General features: G+C 38.3%; 1 protein-coding gene across 2 annotated transcripts; it reads right to left on the bottom strand.

The window, feature by feature from the left end:
• Window positions 1–1,209: 1,209 nt before the first annotated feature.
• tbc1d8b (TBC1 domain family member 8B) lies at window positions 1,210–20,594 on the bottom strand. 2 transcript variants are annotated; one of them, XM_079815792.1, is made up of 21 exons: window positions 20,294–20,594; window positions 18,167–18,277; window positions 17,864–17,982; window positions 17,514–17,736; window positions 16,666–16,906; window positions 16,381–16,588; window positions 15,484–15,651; window positions 15,181–15,282; window positions 14,903–15,053; window positions 14,582–14,796; window positions 12,120–12,237; window positions 11,532–11,817; window positions 11,064–11,190; window positions 10,704–10,802; window positions 9,551–9,619; window positions 9,141–9,381; window positions 8,951–9,016; window positions 5,471–5,551; window positions 4,984–5,025; window positions 4,598–4,695; window positions 1,210–3,414 (listed from the first exon to the last, which is right to left on the bottom strand). In XM_079815792.1, the coding sequence occupies exons 1-21, from the start codon at window positions 20,418–20,420 to the stop codon at window positions 2,848–2,850; spliced, it is 3,459 nt and encodes a 1,152-aa protein (XP_079671918.1). In that variant the 5' UTR covers window positions 20,421–20,594; the 3' UTR covers window positions 1,210–2,847. The 2 variants fall into 2 exon arrangements, with proteins under 2 accessions (XP_079671918.1, XP_079671919.1); XM_079815793.1 differs by lacking the exon at window positions 5,471–5,551 and having other exon boundaries at window positions 20,294–20,560.
• Window positions 20,595–21,125: the final 531 nt, after the last annotated feature.

The raw sequence follows: 21,125 nt of genomic DNA, 5'->3' as shown, positions 1-21,125 counted from the left end.
ACTGGATGAAGCTTTGCATGCACAGAGGGCAGACCCGACTAATCGATCATGATAATCGTTGTTGATGATTTTCATGATCGATTATTATCGATTTTATCGACTAGTTGTTGCAGGCAGCCCTATTATTATTATTATTATTATTAATGACCTCATAATTCTTAGTCAGACTCTGATCTGCTGGTAAAAGGACAGAAATCTCTGGTGACGTATGCTGGACAATGGACATCTCTAATAGCTTATTCTGCTTAAACCACCCACAATCGACTGCAAGTTCACATTCATTTTTGAGTGCAAAGCCCACATCTCAAAATCCAAACAGACCAAAAAAGTGAACCAAATCTGTTACACTTGGATGTACGTCACAACATTTCATTATGACTTGCCATGGGATCCCAGTAAGGAGATCAGAGGCACTTCTATCTGAATGGTAGTCAATGGAGGATAGCCTGTTCAGCATATGCTGGTTAGGTATGTTTTGTAGCATGGCAGTTCGTTTGAGCTGGTTTAAGCTGGTCAAGTCCTGGTCCTAAGAAACTAGATCCAGCTCAGGACCAGCTTAAACCAGCTGCCATGCTTCAAAACATACCTATCATATGCTGTTTTTTCAACAGGGTAGTGGGGTAATATGCTGAATTAATAGCTTTTTTGTGGAAACAGTATTTTGTATAGTGAATCTACAGCTTTGTTGCTAATCTTAAACAAGTATTCAATTACATTTTCAGTAATGAGCTAGAACATGCTTGCCACAAAATAATAGGTCAAATTAATTTACCCCACTGCATTCTATTTCTATGGTCTTTGCCAATAATTATACGCCATCATAAAACTTTCGGATAACCCAAAGGGGTTGCAATCTAAGAAAATCTTTAATGTCTCATAACAGGTGCTGCCACAGTGGCAGGGGTCATAGCTGTGTCAAGCTGTGCCTACATGAACTTAATAAAATATGTAACATTCCTCATGTGACCCATCAAAGGCAGCTAAAGAAGAGCACAGCAGGGACTGGTCTGCATGTCTGCAGTTGGGATCGATCACACTATTGACAGCACTGTGGACGTCCTGCTTACAGCGGTTGTTCTCATTTTACCAGGAGGCTTAACTTGTTCTGCCCATGAAGGGCATGTTCCTGGATCAACATCGATGTTGCTCCTAGAACAATATTAAATATTAGCGATATTAGAGAGAAATAGAGATGAAATATATTTTCTTCATACATTTTATTTTATCCTTAAATTTTCATCATGTGACAGAGTTTGAGGCACAAACAGATTGTAACAAAAGATACAACTTTTGGACAAAGAAAAAAAAAAAATCAAAATGACCACACTATTACCCTGAAGTACATGAAGTGAACATCAAATGTTCAGTATGAACAGCAAGAGACTGACTCAGAGATGATAAAAACGCTAATAATTTAACTCCATCTGCAAAGTGCAGAGCGGTTTTACTATGGTTTATGTGCAAGAAAGCAAAACAAAAACAGCATTTTCCTTAGATGAACAACCAAACAAATACAAAATACGTACCATGGCTTCCTTCTCTGAGGTGCCTTTTAGCTTTAGAAGAACATAATTACTTCATTACGCACAGAACGAAAAACTTGTTTAGCTGGTGTAGACCTGACATAGAATGACCACAAAACATCAACTTCCCTTTCTTGCATTCATCACCACAAGCTCTCAACATGTACACAAAGTTCAAAATTAAGAACAATTCTGCATATTCATTGGTCCATTTTAAGCATCAGACAACATATCTTACTTACGATTGGTGGACTTATCACTTAATGTTTCTTACAGGTTTGATTACATGAACTCTGACAGAAAAAGTACTTTTTCACTTTGCATATAATTTACAGCACAATAGTTGTACAGATTTTTCTTGCTAAAGCATTTCAGTATGTTCTGTATGATATTTTTAATCTGTAATTTAATTGCAGAAAATATCAAAATGATGAATGAAGAGGAAAGATGAAATCGTTTAATGGAAGCACTTGTGATATTCGTATCCGTGAAGACCTGAATCAAAAACTAATAAGGCATAAACCAGATTCCGGTTTGTAGACACAAACAGCTATGATCTGGATTCCTAATACAGACCTTGAATGCGATGGATATGATGCGGACTAAACTCTGCCTCCTGATTAGCATAAGCCCATTTTGGGCTTCCCTAATCAAGCCTCCACAGAAAGAACTACAAATTCATTTCATAGAGCATTTGAGTAGGATAAGTAATGTCAGGTGACGTTTGTTTAATGGACAGATATTTTGAACGGATTCTCAAAAATAGCTTTGTCAGCAGTTCAAAAGCATAGCACTTTGATTTCCCTTATAATTATCCTACTTTTTGTGGTCCTACATGTGCTTCCGTGAATTAGGTCAGGCTGGGAATGAGAGCATGTGAGCTGGAGGAATATTCTGAGGTAACTTAATGAATAAAGCAGGCAAAGCCTTTTCATGCCATCATCCCAAATCACATGTGCCATTTATATTATCATTTATAATATAATACCTCATTTCAGTTCTCTATATTACATCATAATACCTTCATCTACATTATATCACCTATCATCTATATTACACAAATAACATCTAACACTAATCATTTAATTTACATTAAATAACCACATACAATCATTTTATACCTCAATTCTTTTTTTGTCCCTTTGACCTGCATATGTACTTTGTATTTAAATTTAATTTCCTCTTCTGTAACGGACATAGAAGTGTTTCATAAACACTGACCTGTACTGGTTGCACAAAGTAAGAAAAAGAAAGAAGAGTTTATGAGGGGAAGGGTTTATGGCTTTTAGGGCAGTGTTTTGCTGTAATTGCTCTGAATAGTGTGTTAGTGTGCGTCTTTAAGCTGGTTTTTACGTGCACGTGCGATCAAAGCACCTGTGTCAACAGCCCGTTCGAAGAAGCGAACGACGGGCGGTTCATTCAGGAGAGATGCGAGAATCTGCTCGAAGGAGAAACTCCAGTCCCCATCTCTGACCGTGGAGGGTGAGCTGGGTGTGTCTGTTGGTGTGTCCAATGCCGGGCTGCTGGTTTCGGTGGGACTGCTGGTGGGCGTAGAAGGGCGGGAAGTTGAGTTCGGGGTAATGTCAGAGTGGGACGGGACGGTTTCATGTTGACTGACCGGAGACTCAGGGTGGTCGTGGGCGCCTTCACCCTCAGCGAAGGTCTCGGCCTCAGGGCTGGTGGGTAATGTTGGGGAGCTCTCTGGCTGAGCCGTGCTGGTGGGTGTATTTTGGGGTGTTTTTTGTGGGCTGCTCTCCTGTAGCTTCCGCCCCACCTCCTCCATGCGCAACAGAAGACTGGTCACTCGAGCCACGGCGCGGTACAGACTCTCCTCCTCCTCATCACCGTGGAACACACCATACAGAGTCTTCGTCAAACGAATAAACTGCACCTGGAACACATACAGTCTATTTAATTGGTCTGAACTGTATTTACATGGCTCCAGCAATGACAACAAATAAGCCTAAAGGTTACAATGCAACGTTCCTATTACACTTCAATAAAACAATTCTAAACTTGCGTTTGAGGGCAAGAACAAGTTGTGTGTTCAGGACAAAGATCAGCGAGGCTCACAGACTATGCAAGAGAACAGAAATAGAACTGCACTGAACATTGTCAGTCAGTAGAGAATGGACACTGTTGACACAATTGTCAAACACCTCAATGTATTTGTGGAATCATCATCAGGACAAAGCAAACCAGGTGCTGAAATCAAATAAGCATAAGGAACTTATGATGCCGCGATGCCGTCTTGATGTCCCAGATTCATATATTCATATTTTAAAAGTACACACAGTATTTTTGTATCACTACATTATTTTAAAAGTTTTTAATAAATATATATTATTATTAACATAAACTGCCTTTCAAAAGTTTTTTTTTTTTAATTAATATTTTTATTCTACAAGGATACATTAAATTAATCAAAAGTGACAGTAAAGACTACAGAAAATGATTCATCATACTTTCTAAATATATTTAAAAAACATTATTATGGTTTCCACAAAGATATCAGGCAGCACAACTGTTTTCAACTGATAACAATAAGAAACGTTTCTTGAGCACCAAATCAGCATATTATAATTATTTCTGAAGGATCATGTGACACTGAAGACTGGAGTAAAGATGCTTCTTAAATTACAGTTTTGCCATTTCAGGAATAAATTACAGTAAAAAAAAACGTAAAATAGAATATGTTATTTTAAATTGTAATTTTCCACAATACTACCGTTTTACTGTATTTGATCAAATAAATGCAGCCTTGGTAAACATAAGAAAACCTATTTTAACTTCTCAGAACTATATATACTTGATTATTGCTTTCGCGTGTGCACAAACAATGTTAAAACAACAAGGTAAGCATTGGACAGTTAGTAGCGATGCTACGTTTGGTTTATGTAAACAGATCAGCTGTACATAAACTGGAAAACCTCAGCATCATACATGAAAAGGTCACTCAACAGACAAATGTCCAGTCATATTAAACCAATTAACTTTTTCCTGCACAAAGACATTGCAGATTTTTGTACCGATTCAATTCTGACTGACCATGTTTAATTTTTGTGTGTGTGTACCTGATTAATTCTGGGCAGATCTTTAATATTCTCATCTCTCCGCTGCAAGTCTTCCTGCCACTGTTTCAGATATTCTTGCAGATCTACTTTAGCACGACCTGAGGGGCAAAATACATTCGATTTTTACACAGCTTTTATACTCGATTCTGATCATTTGACGTTTGTATCTGCCAAGAAATCTCTTTCCTTTCACATAATCAAATCATTTTGACTTAAAAATCAATATATTCTGTCCATCCATTTATTTGGTAAGCAGCCAAGTAAAAATGAATGCAGTCATTTGCTTTTTTGCACAGTAACCCTGACCACCCTGTTATGGTTTATTTTGTGATAATGTTTGATATAATGTAGAGAACATGATTATAGGACAGGGATCAATACCCCACCTCTCTCTGGACATTTTCTGATCACTCCATCCTCTGCTGTGTCTACAAGTAAAAGAGGAGAAAATATGTACATCTTCGAAACAGAGAGACACTCACACCAGATATAAGAACACACATATACATACATTATTTATAACTTATAAATAATAAGTTATGTTAATATACTTATGTTTTATAACATACATTATTATTAACATACATATATATATATACATACACACACATATACATAATCTTTTCAGGGTGGGCAGGGATTTAAGCTTCTGCTTCTTGATAAAACACGAAAATTTGAAGCTTGAAATGAAGCTTTTTTGATGTTAGGTGATACAAGTTCCTTTTAAGCACAAATAAAAATACTGCACACAACACACAAACATGAAAATACAAATAAGCACACCAAATAAATCACTACCATTATAAAACACCCAGAAGAAAGAAGAAAGAGTAAAAAGAAAGGAAGGAGCCACAGAAAGCAGTGAAAGCTGACCAGAAAGACGAGTGGAGAAAGAGTGATCTTCAGCTGGAGGAAAAAATCTAGACGACGGTAAAATCTTACACTCCTGGGTCCCTGAAGAAACACAAAATATGCATATATGCAGAAACACACATTCTTCAATTTGATTTGCACTGGTAAAAAAATGGTCATGATCTGTTGTCAGTTGTGGATAAATCTGCACTTATCAAAATGGCCTTTTGGTTTAAAAAGGCACCCAATTACATCAAGATTGATGGGGATTTAGATAAAGTGGTGTTATCTTCGTAGTTACAGAACCAGGCTAGTAATCCAAAGGTTATTGGCTCATATTACATTGGTCCCATATTACTCTTATGCCCTTCCTTGTGCAGGGTCGTCCAAACTCGGTCAGTTCCTTTGGATGAGAAAGTGACCAATAACTATCTAACTAAATATTTACAAATAAAGAGAATAATGAGGGGATGTAGCGAGGTGACATATATAGATTATACAGGGTTACAGAGAAGTTGGATGATAGATTATATATGGTGACCCAACAATCACCCTTGTATAGATTATACAAGTTTATTGAGGGGTAAAACTTCTAGATTATACAGGGTTATAAAGGGGCTAGACGTACAGATTATATATAATTATACAGGGTTATACATGGGTCAGATATATAGATAATTAAGGGTTACTGAGGTATAAAATATACAAATTGCATAAGGTCGTAGAGCGGACAGATGACAGATGAATCAATAAAATTATATAAATCATTGCACAATCATACAATCAATAATATCCAGATATAAGATATAATCCAGATGTACAGATATAATGTTTTACTAGTAGGTGCAGGACACTATAGGTAATTTATGTAAGTGAGGATAGCAAAATAAAGTCAACTGTGACATATAATACCAAAAACTGCTTCATACAGTGGACTACCAGTAAAACTGATACAAATTTGGGACCAAAAATATTTTGGGACACTTTGACCAGACCATGTTTTGCTTAAAGGGGTGGTTGATTATGATTTCACTTTTTTAACTTTAGTTAGTGTGTAATGTTGCTGTTTGAGCATAAACAACATCTGCAAGGTTACGACGCTCAAAGTTCAAAGAAAAGGGAGATATTTCCTTTTAAAGAAAATGCTTTTTAAGGACTACAACAAACAGCAGGTAGGGACTACAACAAGCTTCTTGTGGGTTTGTGACATCACTAATCCTAAAATGTACATAAACCCCACCCCCAGGAACGCAACAAAGGCCATTTTGAGAAGAGGAAGAGTTAGTAGTGTTGTTGCCATGGCATCGAAACGCTGAACCTTCCTGAATATTATAATCCAAATATAGCTCTCTGTGCTGCACATTTTATGGAGGACAGCGGTTTCAGTTTAAAAGAAGAAACTGTTATTAATGGGCCACAATTTGTAAGTATGTTTAATTCTTTGTTGATGTGTTTTCCATGAATGGTTTCTATTGTTATTGTGGCGAGCAGCGAGGCTAAGGGACCGTGAGAGCGGGACGATTTTAAGGCTGTTTGATGAGAGCCAGCTACGTGCCGCATCGGCCTCGTGTCTCATCAAACATAATGACCGCGGCCTCGTCCCGCTCTCACGGTCCCTCAGCCTCGCTGCTCGCCACAGTTATTTTTATGCTGTAGCAAGGACTTAAACAAAGGGAAACCCTGTTTGGCTCCGCTAGCCAGTTACCTAATTGCTAATTCAAATTTATCCGACAAACACCTAAAAACTTATTTTTAATCCTACTAGCGAACTTCGAATATTGGTGTTTGTTGGCATTTAAGGCTGCGTTCACACTGCAGGCTGAAACGACCCAATTCCGATTTTTTTGCCCTTATGCGACCTGTATCTGATCTTTTCATGACAGTCTGAACGACACAGATCCGATCTTTTCAAATGCGACCCAGGCCACTTGGGTATGTGGTCCAAATCCGATACATATCCGATCTTTTGAAATCGTCTTCAGTCTGAACTGCCAGGTCACATGTATCCGACCCGCACGTCGTTGATACGCGACAAACGTCATCATTGTACGTTGAAGTAGGCGGGAATGAGAAGATAAACAACAATGGTGGACGATGCTGAGACCAGTCAGTGGAAGGGAAGCGAGATTTCGGAGTTAATTAATATTTGGGGGGACAGCTCTATTCAGGCCAAACTCGAGGGCTCTTATCGGAACCGGGCGGTTTTTGAAAACATTTCCAGCGAAATGGCCGAGCGTGGTTACAGACGATCCTGGCTCCAATGCCAGCGAAAAATAAAAAGCCTTTAAACAAAAACCTTGCTCTCCTCCTCTTTTTTAATTTTCTTCTTAACATGAGAAGGTTGTAATGGTGCTGGCTCCGTTGCGAAAATAACTTTAATAAAGCTAAACGAACTCCAATGCTGACACCCATATTTGGCTACTTCCGTAAACAAGTGACGTCGTTGACCGTTGAGTACTCTTCTGCGCATGCGGGTCACTTCTGGGTCATTTCACGTTCACACAGGAGATCACAAAAGGTCGCATTTAATGGAAATGTGAACGGCCTTGCAAAAAAATCAAATTTTTTCAAAAAATCGGAATTGAGCATTAAGCCCTGCAGTGTGAACGCAGCCTAAGTGATCAGTGTAAATACAGGCACGCTAAACATGGTTCTGTGTTTGATATGGCCACTGTAATAAATCCATGATCAATCTTCATCTTCTGGCGACAGATATTTGGCTACATTCGTTGTATAAAGACAAAATTAACGGTGCTACACAGTCAGTAGCGATCACTAGTATAGATCCAGTCTGTAATAAAATAATCCCTTTGATAACTGTAGTATCATTTGTTAGAACGATTATATGAAAAAAAGACTACAAGGCAATCATGTATTCTGCTGTACTAAAGCTTTAATCAGGCTAAAACCGCATATCAAAAGCTAACATAAACAGTAGTAGCATTTCCAAATAACACGTATCTACAAAGAATGAGACAACTACATATAAACAAAGGGGCGTGACGTTTCCGGACAACGTGCACTAGGCGGTTAGCGAATCACAACTCACTGGGCCAGCTAACATATCTGAGGCCATTGCGTATTTCTGAGAGAGGGGCTTCATAGAACCAGGAACTCAACAGACAGAGGGACACAGCGGTGTAGAATAAAGGTAAAATATGTGTAAAATAAAGCGTTTTTTAAAAAACAAAGCATGATCCCATGTTACAGTGCACCCCATAAACACAATCAAGCCTTCGAAAAAAGCTGATTAACCACCCCTTTAAGTGTTTTTTTCTTTAATTGCTAATGCGACCTTTTACACCACAGACTAAACAAAATTAAGCATATTTATATTGTATTACCATCTTCTAAACTATAGCGAATAAACTGTGATAATGTAAGAAAATGTTGAAGGTGTCCGAAAATTTTTGGGTTTAACTGTATATACATAACCATATCATTATGTTCACACTAAACTTGTACTATAGCACAGTGGCAGAGATCAGAGAATTAATTTACCTGGTTGAAGGTGTAGTTTGAAGAGAAGCTTTAGTTTTTCTGTAAATGATCTGTTGTATAAGATATCTGCAACACACACACACACACACACACACTTGAATGAATCTGACAGATTGGAAAGCAAGCTGCTATGTACTGAGGTGAAAGGTCAAAGGGTAGTCAATTTAGTTCAGGTTTAGGCTCCTCTTACCCAGACCGCATATGAATTCTTTAAAGTTCACAAGTCCATCTCCATTCTCGTCCAGAATACGAAAGGCTGATCGTGCCAGCGAGCATGCGTGCGTGTGTGTGGTCCATGGCAGCAGGAGGTTAAACAGGCTACTAAACTGGGACTGATCCAGCTGGTACTGGTCCAGATATGGCAGGCTGGGGTCATGGTTCTGCAGGGCAGGACTACACACTGACCAGTAACAGCTCACAAAGTGCTGCCTCTGTAACACACAAACATAGTCACTATACTGTATATCCATATGTCCACACTTACACATACTCAACAAAAGAAACTTAAAAGACACACAAGCACACACAATTTAAGTGGCAGCGTCCATATTTTGAGGCCTTTATGTACTAAAAAGCACCAGTTTGTACAGTCTAACTCACCTTAAAAAGCATGTAGAGCTCATCCAGCTGAGCAGCACTGAACTTCACACCTTGAGCAACAACACGCAACTGCAGAAATATGACAAAAAACAACAGACTATTAAACTATTTAGCAGGGACAACAATCTTCACTGCCACTGTATGTACAAACAAAATGTATAAAGAAGAAATTATGCAAATTACACCACATTCAAAGTTGAGCTTTTCTCTTATGCTCACCAAGGCTGCATTAATTTGATCAAAAATACAATAAAAACAGCAATACTGTGAAATATCCTTACAGTTTAAAATAATTGTTTTCTATTTTTATCTTAAAATGCTATTTATTCCTATCATGGCAAAGCTGAATTGTCAGGAGCCATTAATCTTGTCTTCAGTGCCACATGATTTTGGGTTTAGAATTGTTGCATTATTCTAAATAAATAGATTAAGATGAACAAAAAATTTTTTTTTTTTTTTTTACAAATGTGTTTTATGATTACAAATACAACTCTGCCTGGCATTCATTTGTGAATCGCTTTCTGTGCATTTGTGAATTGCCGCATGCATTTGTGAATCATTTCCTGTGCATTTGTGGATCACTCTCTGTGCTTTGAAACATTTCTAGCATCAAGACGTGCTGACAAGTCCACAAATAAGTGGACTCCACCCACCGTCTACTTAAGCCAATCAGATAACAGCCATTTGCGCTGACCAATCATAGCACAGGAACAAAAAAAACACTTATTCAAAACACAAATCTTTTGTAACATTATACATTTATTTACTGTCGCTTTTGATCAATTTAATGCATCCTGGTTAAATAAATTCACCTTTTTAAAAAAATCATACAGATCACATACTTTTGAAAGGTAGTGTATACTTTACAAAATCAAATTTGCCATGAAAACAATGAATTTAGACTGTAAGTACACTGTAAGTACACATACTGTAAAGTAAAGTGAAACCCAAATTAGATAATCAGCATAACAATCTGAGTGAAAAGTTATACATGAATTTTCTTAATTTCTCTGTATTTTGGTGATCTACTAATGCAATTACAGAATGTTATAATACAAATCTTTAGAATTTTGATAAAATGTAATTACATTATATTAGATTAGATTTGGAATGTAAAGGAATAAGGTTCACACAGCATGACATTTGTACTTACCACATTTTGTTTTGTTGTGTCTTCTAATGTCTGAATGACAAAAAGCTTGTTCTTCTTCCGCATGTTTTCCACTTCCTCAGTTCGAATGTCTCCATATTTCTGAAACAAAGAAACCTCATTATTCTGAGCAATTATTCTGTCTGTTTCAGCCCTTTGGTTTGCTGACCCCAGAACTCCTGTCAGAGGGGGGTTTCCATCAATCCGTGCAACACCAAATTTACATAAAACTATAAAATCTGTCACCATGAGTACAGGTGTTAATTGTCAAAGAAGTATTGACAAAGACATCCCAACATGTTTTTTTCTTTGCACAGACAGATTTTAATATTCACCGCTGTGTATTAAAGTGCGTAGCTTTACCTCATACGCCTCTTTGATGAGATCACAGATGTCAACCTTTTGTATTGATTTGTCATTGGTTGTTGCAGATGCCTGCTGTACGGTAGCTGGTAGAGGACTGTCTTTATTCGTGACATTGTCAAAAAACCTTAAGGATAAAATATGAACACAGATTGAGTTTGTGGCGATAAAAATCCACTGCAAAAACCAAAGATGCTGTTTACAATTAAACGGCAGCTTGTCATCCAAAGACACTTTGCTGAATGAATTACACAGCATGGACAAAAGATCCATGTAGCAGTGGTGGTAATAATAAACATATATGTAATTAGATTTTTTTCACAGTGGCAAACCTCTACTATTAAAATGCTCACCTTATGCTACTCATAAGAGGCAGACAGGCCACAAAAAACGTGGAACTGATAGTAGGAACTATGCGGCTTGCTATCAACATGCTTGGTTATTATAATATGACAACTTTCTAATCACCTGTTGAGGACAGTGACAGCTTCTGCGTCGTCATGGCAACAAAGCAGATTATCCATATTGTAGTCGAGCACAGCAAGGCCAAGCTGCAGGATGGCTTTGATTCCATCATAAAAGAAGCAATCAACGACATTCACAGCACTCTCAATTGGCAGTACACTGATAAAGAGAGTCAGGAACCATGACAATGATACTGATGAGAAGAACGACAGGTCTGTCATGTGTTCGGTCAGCTGGGTTAGATGCTCACGGATCAGTTCCTCGAACACGGCTTGGTCCACCAAGGCACCTGGAAAACATACACACAAAGACTTGAATAATACTGCAAGCCAAACTAAATAAATTCAGTCAGAAGCACCAAACAGAATTGCAAACAATTCCAAACAGGATAGGAGAAAGTATTTAACCTTAGAAAAAGGTAAACGTTTGATAATTGTAGAGCACACCTTAAAAGCTCAGTAATAATAATGCACTTCAGCTGTGTGGGCAAGTAATTAAGGCTCCTTTGACATTGTGTTATAATGGCAACCTGCAAGTTTATTAAGATGATTCAATTACATTCCGGGTATGAGATGTGAATAACCCACATACCAATAATTCTGCGATTGAAGTAGTCTGGGAGCATTCGTTCACACACAGCAACCAGCAGCCAGAAGGCCTCTTCCTCTTTAGCATACAGCAGCAACACAGACGTCAGGATATTCATCGCCTGGACAGACCAACATGTAAACAATGAGTGCGAATTTATACATATTCTAAAGCAGCTTTTTCTTTTCCATTCATCAGCATTGCAGCTCTGCAGTTGGATACTATTATGCATGTCTCGTGTTTTTAAGAACAAACACGCATTCGGTTTGATTATCCGTTATGTCTGTTACTTAGACGTCAAAGAGATCAAATTAAACGTATAGTGAAACTAAAGTGCTTCTTCTCGTGTGGACAAATGAAGACAACGGCGCAGCGTTTAAAGAAAATGTCCGATGACTGACATCACAGAATGTACCGGTATTTTACTGCTGATGTGTGAATGTTCTCTTACTTGTAAAAAGCCAGAATGTCCTTGCTTGTGTGAACAGCCTATTTGTGTATTTATCGGTAAAGTCATTCTGGTAATTTACTGGTATTGCTGTGTGAAAGGGGCTATTATTAGAATGAGTGGAAGGCAAGACTTTCAGAGAATAAAAACATAATTATGAGTTTGGAATGACATGAGAGTGTGTAATGACAAGTGAAGTTTAATTTCAAGTGAACGGTCCCTTTAAGAGTTTGTGATGTAGTTGTATAGACAAATTTTAATATAAATAAATTTAATATTAAAATAATCTGATTTATAAAGAGTTTGGCTTCCACAGCAGTACATATATATATATATATTAGTGGTGGGCCGTTATCGGTGCTGCGTTAACGTGAGACTCTTATCGGACGATAAAAAAAAATATTGCCGTTAATCCAGGGGCGCCGCTAAGGGGTGGAAAGTTAGGACGATTCTAAGGGCCCACACACGTTTGGGGCCCCCAGAGATCATTAAGTTTTGTTTTGTATAAATTGTATTCTAATTTTAATCAGTGTTTCATCAGCCAATTGGGGCATTCTGGGTCGAGCGAGCAGTGCTTAATTGGTCAGTATTATTAAATTGCAGACAAAGATTTTGGATAGCTAGGTTGGTGCGGTAGGGGGCCCAACATCATATTCTTTCATAGGGCCCAAAATTGCTACCGGCGCCCCTGCGTTAATCTATTCTAAAAGTTGGGTTGGGAGCTGGGTCTATACTACGCAAGCTATGATGACTTTCACCTTGATATTTTAAGGCGGATATACACCTAGCTGAATTGCACTGTAGGGGGCGAGAGAACGAGTCTTCGAACCTGTGTGTATGCCTACTAGTGTTGTCAAAAATATAGATATTTCGCTATATATCGATACTGAAATATCTGAAACGATACAATACTCATTTTCTACAGTATCGATATCGGCTGCGCTCTCCTCTCCTCTCCTCTCCGACCGACAGCGAGTTGACACGCACCCCCGCCTCCTCTCATTCAGTCCGTTTAATCCTCTGAACATTGCGAACGGGTGTTCTGCTGGACTTTTGTTAGTATTGGTTGGTGTGACCGGTCTGAATTTTGCGCGGGGTTGCACATAACGTTAATTCTACTAATTCCCGCAGATTTCACGCTCGCATATGAAGCGCACAGACACATGCCGTAATAAAGCCGCCTCTGACATACAAGTGCAAAAATGAGCTCCTTTTTCCATCTTATTGATGGTCAAATACACTCAAAAATGTCTCAATGCCCATCTTGGTGAGTTTTGACGTAAACACAGTCGTAACCAACTCACAGGAACAGTGTTTGGGATCCATGCGTGCGTCAGGTCTTAAAGGGACAGAAGTTATTTATTATTCAAACTACAAAAAGACAAACGATCACTTAGGAGCACACATATTCTGAATGCCTTCGGCAGAATTCAAATGACCCATTTTAATCTAGATTAATTCCAAGATTACAGTGAGATTAATCTAGATTAAAAAAATGTATCTATGCCCACCACTAATTATATATATATATATATATATATATATAAACAAATCATGTGTTATTCTACACAGTCACCATGTCATTACAAATACATAGACTTAACTTTGCATATTTTCCATGTTTACACTTTGCATACACAAGTGTTGGATTAACAGAACCATTCATCATGTCCTTTATGTTTTGCACACAAAAATATTTATACGAGGCTCCATAGTTCATGTTATGTTCCTTATTACTGTAGATTTAGCTGGTTCTCATTTTTCTCTTGTTTTGTTAAATATATTATTTAATTCCAAATAAGTGAATATTTAAAAAATTCTATGCCATGAAAACACTAGAAAATTTCAAACCTGTATGACTCTCTAAAATTGTGTAGTCAATCAATCAATCAGAGTGCAAATTGATGGTTTTGAGAAAGTATTTAAACATTTTTGTGAACAAGAAGCATCAGAAGTTCTGTGAACTGGGACATCTGCTCCTGAGACCATGTGTGAAGAGTCACATGTGTGCGTATACCTGGCAATAGCCAATTTTGGGGTTGCGGTGAGCATAAGCAGTCAGGACGCGGCGAAGGGCCGAGATTCCTGTGTCACTCTGGAATGCTGGGTGTTCCGGGAGAGAACGGTGCAGATCTCTCTCAATCTCATCACACGCGAGTGAGCTGCTGCCCATACATTCCTCCAGTATGCGCCCGTAGTACCCAGGGTGAGAGGTCATGTCATGCACTGCACCTATAACACAAGCAAACATACATGTACAAACTGCAGCACACACCTACTGTGAATACACACACACACACACACACACACACACACACACAAGCCGAACAACACACACCTGAGAAGAGCATCCACAGTTCTCCTCTGAGAGTCTCTGGAACTCCTCGTACAATGAGATCACGCGTTTTTTTGGTGCAAAACATTCCGGTTCCACGGCCATATTCAGCGAAGTGGATCTGCCACGACTGCTCCTTCATTCGCTCCTTCAGCTGTCAACAGTGGGATCAAAAAATCGTATTGACCCCAAACTTTTGAGTGTATACGACTTAGTTTGATTCCATTCCATCCTCTACTTAACTAACATGAACACCAATATTGCAATAAGGTTATGGGTACCATTTTGGGGTCAAGGTTTTCTGCATCGTGCGGATGAAAGACGTTCATGAGAGCTTCAGTGCTGACGGCTTGACTTTGCCCCACCATCACACCCTCCTCATCCTCGGAGAGAAAGACACACACATACAATTTAGTGTCCCCTGTGATTTTTACACAAAATCATGCCATGAAATGTGGTATATTTGTAATTTGAGACAGTTTGTGACATTTTAATTGTTATGGAATATATTTAATAATGGTATTATCATGCTAATGCATACTAAAACAATCTTTTTATAAGAGGCTGGAGTGTAGAGGAATTACCGGATTACTGACACAATGCTGGGGGCTTCCTGCTGTGCCACACTTTCTGCGGATGGTGGCAGCAAGTCGCTCAAAATCCCGAACCTCAGAAAAACGCAAAGCTCTCTTGCCACGCAGACACACAGTCAGGGCACGACTACTGCGGTCTGGCAGCTCCACACTAAACACCTGCAGGCATACATTAATGCCAAAAACACAAAGAAATCAGCATTAGAAAAATACAAACACACTTATTACAAAACAATTAAGAATTAGGAATTATTCTCCAGGAACAATTTTCACTCTCCAGCCACAAAATATACTTGAACATCATTTCTACTGAAACGTATATGTAATACTTTAAATGTAATATAGCATAACACACTACATAAATGTGCTTTAGTATGTTAGTCAACATATCAAAATAAGTGTACTTCAGTAAAAATCAGTTAAACTTTTAATTTGACATTATTACAAAGTGCACTTTAGTGTGTTAAGAAATATAGTAATGAAAGAAAATCCTTCTTCTGTGTTCTCACTATTCCTTACTCCCTCCCTGTTCTAGCTTGTACTATTTTGAACAATGGCTGAAACCTTGTATTACTAGAACTCCGTGTTTATTGTCTCTTTTTGATGAATGGCTTGTTGTATTCCCCATTTGTAAATCCCGTAGAATAAAAGCATCTTTTAAATGAATAAATGTAAATGAAAGTTTACAGTTTACTGTAATGTACAGTTAAGTGGCCTTTTATTTCATTTATATTATCTGCAAATAGTAAAAAAAAAAAAAAAATACTATGTTTGAAGTACATTACAAGTGCACATTCAACACAATTAAGCATACTTAATTTTCCCAAGGGCAGTCTTCAAAATGACAGATTTCTTTGCAGTTAGCAGAAAAATGAGCAGCTTACGCACCTCCCATAGAGGCATTATGAGATGGCACTGAGATCCATCCTGGCTTGCAAAGCACAGATAGTTCTCAGAGACACAGACTTTTCCAAGCGCATTGACGTGGCTGAATGGAACCCAGAGGAAACTCTCGTACACTTCACAAAGGCTTTCCTCTTGTGGCAACCGGAAAAAAGCTCGGAATGACTGATTCCGTGCATGTATTTCCAGAGCCCTGCAAAGATTACAGTAAAGTCAGACATTGATCAGTAAAAAACAAAGGTAACATTAAGAGGAATAAAATCAATGCACCTCTGCGTGATGTGAAGGGGGTTGGCCAGTGGATGTTCAGCATTAAACGTTTCTTTGTCGAAGAAGCGCAAAATGGCGTAGTCGGCCAGCTGCTGCATGATCAGATATGTTTGCTGGAGCCTCAGGAGCATCGAAAAGAAATGATCCTCTCCTCGCACACGCACACGGATGCTCTCTGTCAACATCACGCTTGACGTACGTTCCAGACGGCTCACTTCATCCCAGGGATACACCAGTTTCACTAAGCAAGAAATGCACAAACCATGAATAATATGAGATTTTGACTGATGCCAGCTGTAAAAGGAGGAATCCGCAACATATGAAGTGCTTAAAGAGTAATATGTGTAAAATCGTTTGGAACGTTATAAGGGTGAGTAAAAGATGACAGAATATTCTTCTTTGCGTTAACTATCACTTTAAGACTTTGCTATGTAAATGTCCTCAATTATGATTGGTTAACCTCTTTACATATTGAAAAAATGCAATTTCCAAATTGCTAAATAATGAGTAATCTTTAATATGTAAACTTAGGTATGATATGTTAATTCAGGGGTTTTCAAATAGCGTTCCAGGGGACTACAAGACATGATACCCTGAAAATATCAACCGATCATTTTATTTGAGAAACAACATCTTAACGTTATATGCTTTATATATTTCACACACATTTAAATATATGGGTCATTATATGTAAATATACATTCCTGCCATTATATTTTAGGAAGTGGCTACCTGGCAAAAGGATCATAATATATGTGGGGCCTTAACACCAACAGATTTAATAAACACATTGTTTTGACATCATAACCACCATAAAATGGTACTGTAAGAGAGAGTGTGTTTCTAACCCTCGTTTCCCAGCATATAGGAGTAGAAACACAGGAAGTTGGTGCTGAGGTAGATCCAGCCCTGGTTTGGCACTCGCCCTCTCCAGTAGCTGCAAGAGAAATACGTCACAAGCTTCTCTTTCTGAGGCAAAACAAACAGACGTTCAAAGCGCAGCACTGCCTCCCGGAAGCGCTCGGGATCTTCCTCGTCATCTGCGGATGTGCCCTCCTCTGCTATCAGACCCTACACAAACACAACATACCACCAATAAAGTCAACAACACAAGAGCAATAGTTGGGACTAATATCTAAAATACAACAAAACACCAAAAAACATTCAAAGTTACTTGGGAGCCAAATAACCATCTCACCCTTATCTTTCCTTGGACAAAACTGGTGATGTCTTCACCAGAGTCAAACACAGAAAGAGTTCTGATGATGTTCTGCTGCAGCCAGTCCCAGTGCTGGGAGATCTCCTCTAAAGATGCTCCTGCACACACACACACACACAAACACACACACACACACACACACACACACACACACACACACACACACACACACACACACACACACACACACACACACACACACACACACACACATTATGTGTCAGGATCTGAATGAATAGAGTCTGACATACACATTAACACTGTGTGCAGCATCTCTCTCACCACAGGCGATGATCCAGTACACCTGAGAGTCAGGCGTCTGGTGTAAAATGCGAAACGGGGCCACTCTGGCTGTGGAGTCAAGAACTGTATCCAAAGTTCCAACCAGCAGGCCTAAAACAATGATGTAAAACAACAAACCTATTATTATAAAAACATTTCCCTGCGCCTAAAATGTAACTACATTTCTTAAAACCTGCAGGTTGAATCGCAACTGAATGTGGTCAGTTTTTCTATTTCAAATAAATGCTGTTCTTTTGAACTTTCTATCAATCAAGAAATCCACAAAAATATTAAGCAGCAAATATTAAAACAATGATAACAGAAAATGTTTCTTGAGCACCAATGGTGCGTTCAAGTCATGTCGTAAAGATCGTGAACGCCACCATAAAGTCGTAAATACCAGTGGGAAGTGAGAAACATGGCGGAATCACAAGGTATTTAGCAGTGATATTGTCAGGCTTTTCTATTTACAGCCATAGCATTTGATAACTATGATAGCATTGTAATATAACAATATAAAGTAACAAAGTTTACAGTGGCTTCATACATAAATTAAAAACATAAAGCAAAACACACCTGATGCACATTCCTTGTCCTTCATTTTCTGGAAGTAGATTTTAAGAACCTTGCTGTATTTTTATGTAATTAATTAAGAGAAAGTACTCTTATGCCATCTTATGCGAAAGTGACTTGTACGCACATGACGTTGTAAACACGTCTTCCTACCACTAAATACGAACTTCCCAGGAGGACTTGAACGCACCCCAAGTCAGCATAATAAGGCCCATTCATACCATGACACACCCACAATATATACAGATAACTATAACAATAATTATATTAGCATCCACACCCACGGATATGCATATGCTGCTTTAAATGTTTGCGCTCTTTAAAGCAGAATGGATTTTGATTGGCTGTCAAAAACTGGAAAAAGTTGTTGAAAAGTGAAAGTAATTCCAATAATATATTTAGAATTTTTTTTTTTTTAACTATATCTTTATTGTTATCATCATAGCTATTGAATGATCATGAGACACTGAAGACAGGCGTAATGACTGCTGAAAAATTCAGCTCTATATTAAAATAGAGATACATAAAATAAATAATATAAGGTTTGTGTGGCACTTGATTTAATCTACCGGGATGTAGCAGGGACAATTTTTATGTTATGTATTTGAAAATCTGTCCTCTCTGCACTGCTTCAGAATGAAGCTGCTGTAAGGTTTCCATGGTGATGAACTCCAAAGGAGAAAGAAAAAAAGTCACCAATAATTAGAGTACAACCTATAATCAGCTCGCCAACAACAATAGCCATATATTTCTCTGTACTGGAGGAGACTCCATGACAATATGACTTATTACTACCAATTTATTTGTTTATTAACAATAATAAACAGTTCTGAACACCACTTCCAATGGCATAGCTGTGGACCTACTTGCATTTATCCTTTTTATTTTTTCCCATACTCTCAGTCAATTTGGAATGGTCGATTGTAAAAAAAAAGAAAAGAAAAAGTTTTTATACTGATATAACAAGAGTTTTCATGTGAGTGTTCATCATTTCTCAAAACTTTAAAAACGGTTTACTGGGTGTAAAACCTTTTTTCTGTTAGTAAAAATGAATAATACTTAGTGAACCTTTAAAATAAACGACATTGAAACCACCTGAAACCTAAACCTGACGTCACACCATGACGAAACAAGTCCTGTCAAAGGAAAGATGAAGTCCAGATCTAACTAAATATTCTCTGTATTAGGCTTCAGCTTCTAAACATATATCTGAAGGAATGTTGCATTTTTAAGTACCTTTATGCACACGGTCAGTTTACCGCAGTGGTGACGTCAGCACCCAAAAGAGCACATCACCAGTGACCAGAGCACTGATAGCGAAACTTGCAACAACAAAAAAAACAATTTCTGCAAGGTTACGTTAACCCTTGACCTGTTGCAAATTGACTTTGGGTTAAAACTAAATCAATAGTTTGGAAAATCAATTGAGGTGTATTTTAAGGTGTAACGCCGAGAAAGACAGCACATTTGGCTACTTATTTAGCGCACTAATTACAGCATTGGAGCCTTTCATGTTTAGAGCTTGCTCTCGGATATCCGCGCCTTCCCCGGTACCTGTCAATCCTCCGCTGTCCTCCCCGGATCCGCGTCTGCGCTGGAGCACGAAGTAATCGTTGGATTTCTCCGTCACCCATAATTTCAGCGCGTTTTTGAGAAGCACCTCTTCGGGTTTGAGCCACATGCTGGAATTTGTTTTCAGTGATACGCGTCCTCTTGCATGACACTCGGATCATCTCAAGCGCATACACCCATAGATTTGCGTGTTGTTTGCTCTTGGACCGCTTTTCCCACGTCGACAGAAACTGAGCCAAAGACAGCGACACCGGCGACACTGGGATTGTAGTCTTCCACATCTGCCCCGCTGAGCAGAAGAGAGCGCTACCCTGAAAAATATCGACTACACTTCCCACAATCCCCGCGCCACCTCATGACTTTTGTTTCAAATTATTTAAAGGTACAGCAACATATGTTTACGAAGAGTTGTCACGATACGGCCCAAAGCGTTTTTACCTAGAGCTCATTAGTTTCTACCATGCCGACGCCTTTAAATGTGGGATTCAGGACTAGGGGTGGGAATTGGAAAGTATAATGATTCCGGTTTTCCCAATAACGATTCTTTAAGTACTTTGAAGATTTTTTGTTCTTGAAAAAAAAAAAATTAGATGTTTATTTTTTAATTTTAAAAGTGTTAATAAGTCCAATAATTGCTTCTAACTATATATTTATTAAAAAGAAATCTAAATAAAAATTAAATATTGCTATCATTTTATGAAACCCCACTGATTACAGCACAACTTGTGTAATCTTCAACCGAACCATTGTCATACAAACAGCCATTAATTACATGGATTGAAGTCTCATATAAAACCGTAGTTCTTGTTGCATT

The sequence above is a fragment of the Gobio gobio genome, assembly GCF_949357685.1.
Source record: "Gobio gobio genome assembly, chromosome: 4".
NCBI lineage: Eukaryota > Metazoa > Chordata > Actinopteri > Cypriniformes > Gobionidae > Gobio > Gobio gobio.
Note: the sequence above shows the minus strand (reverse complement) of the source record. Positions and strands in the feature narration are given on the sequence as shown.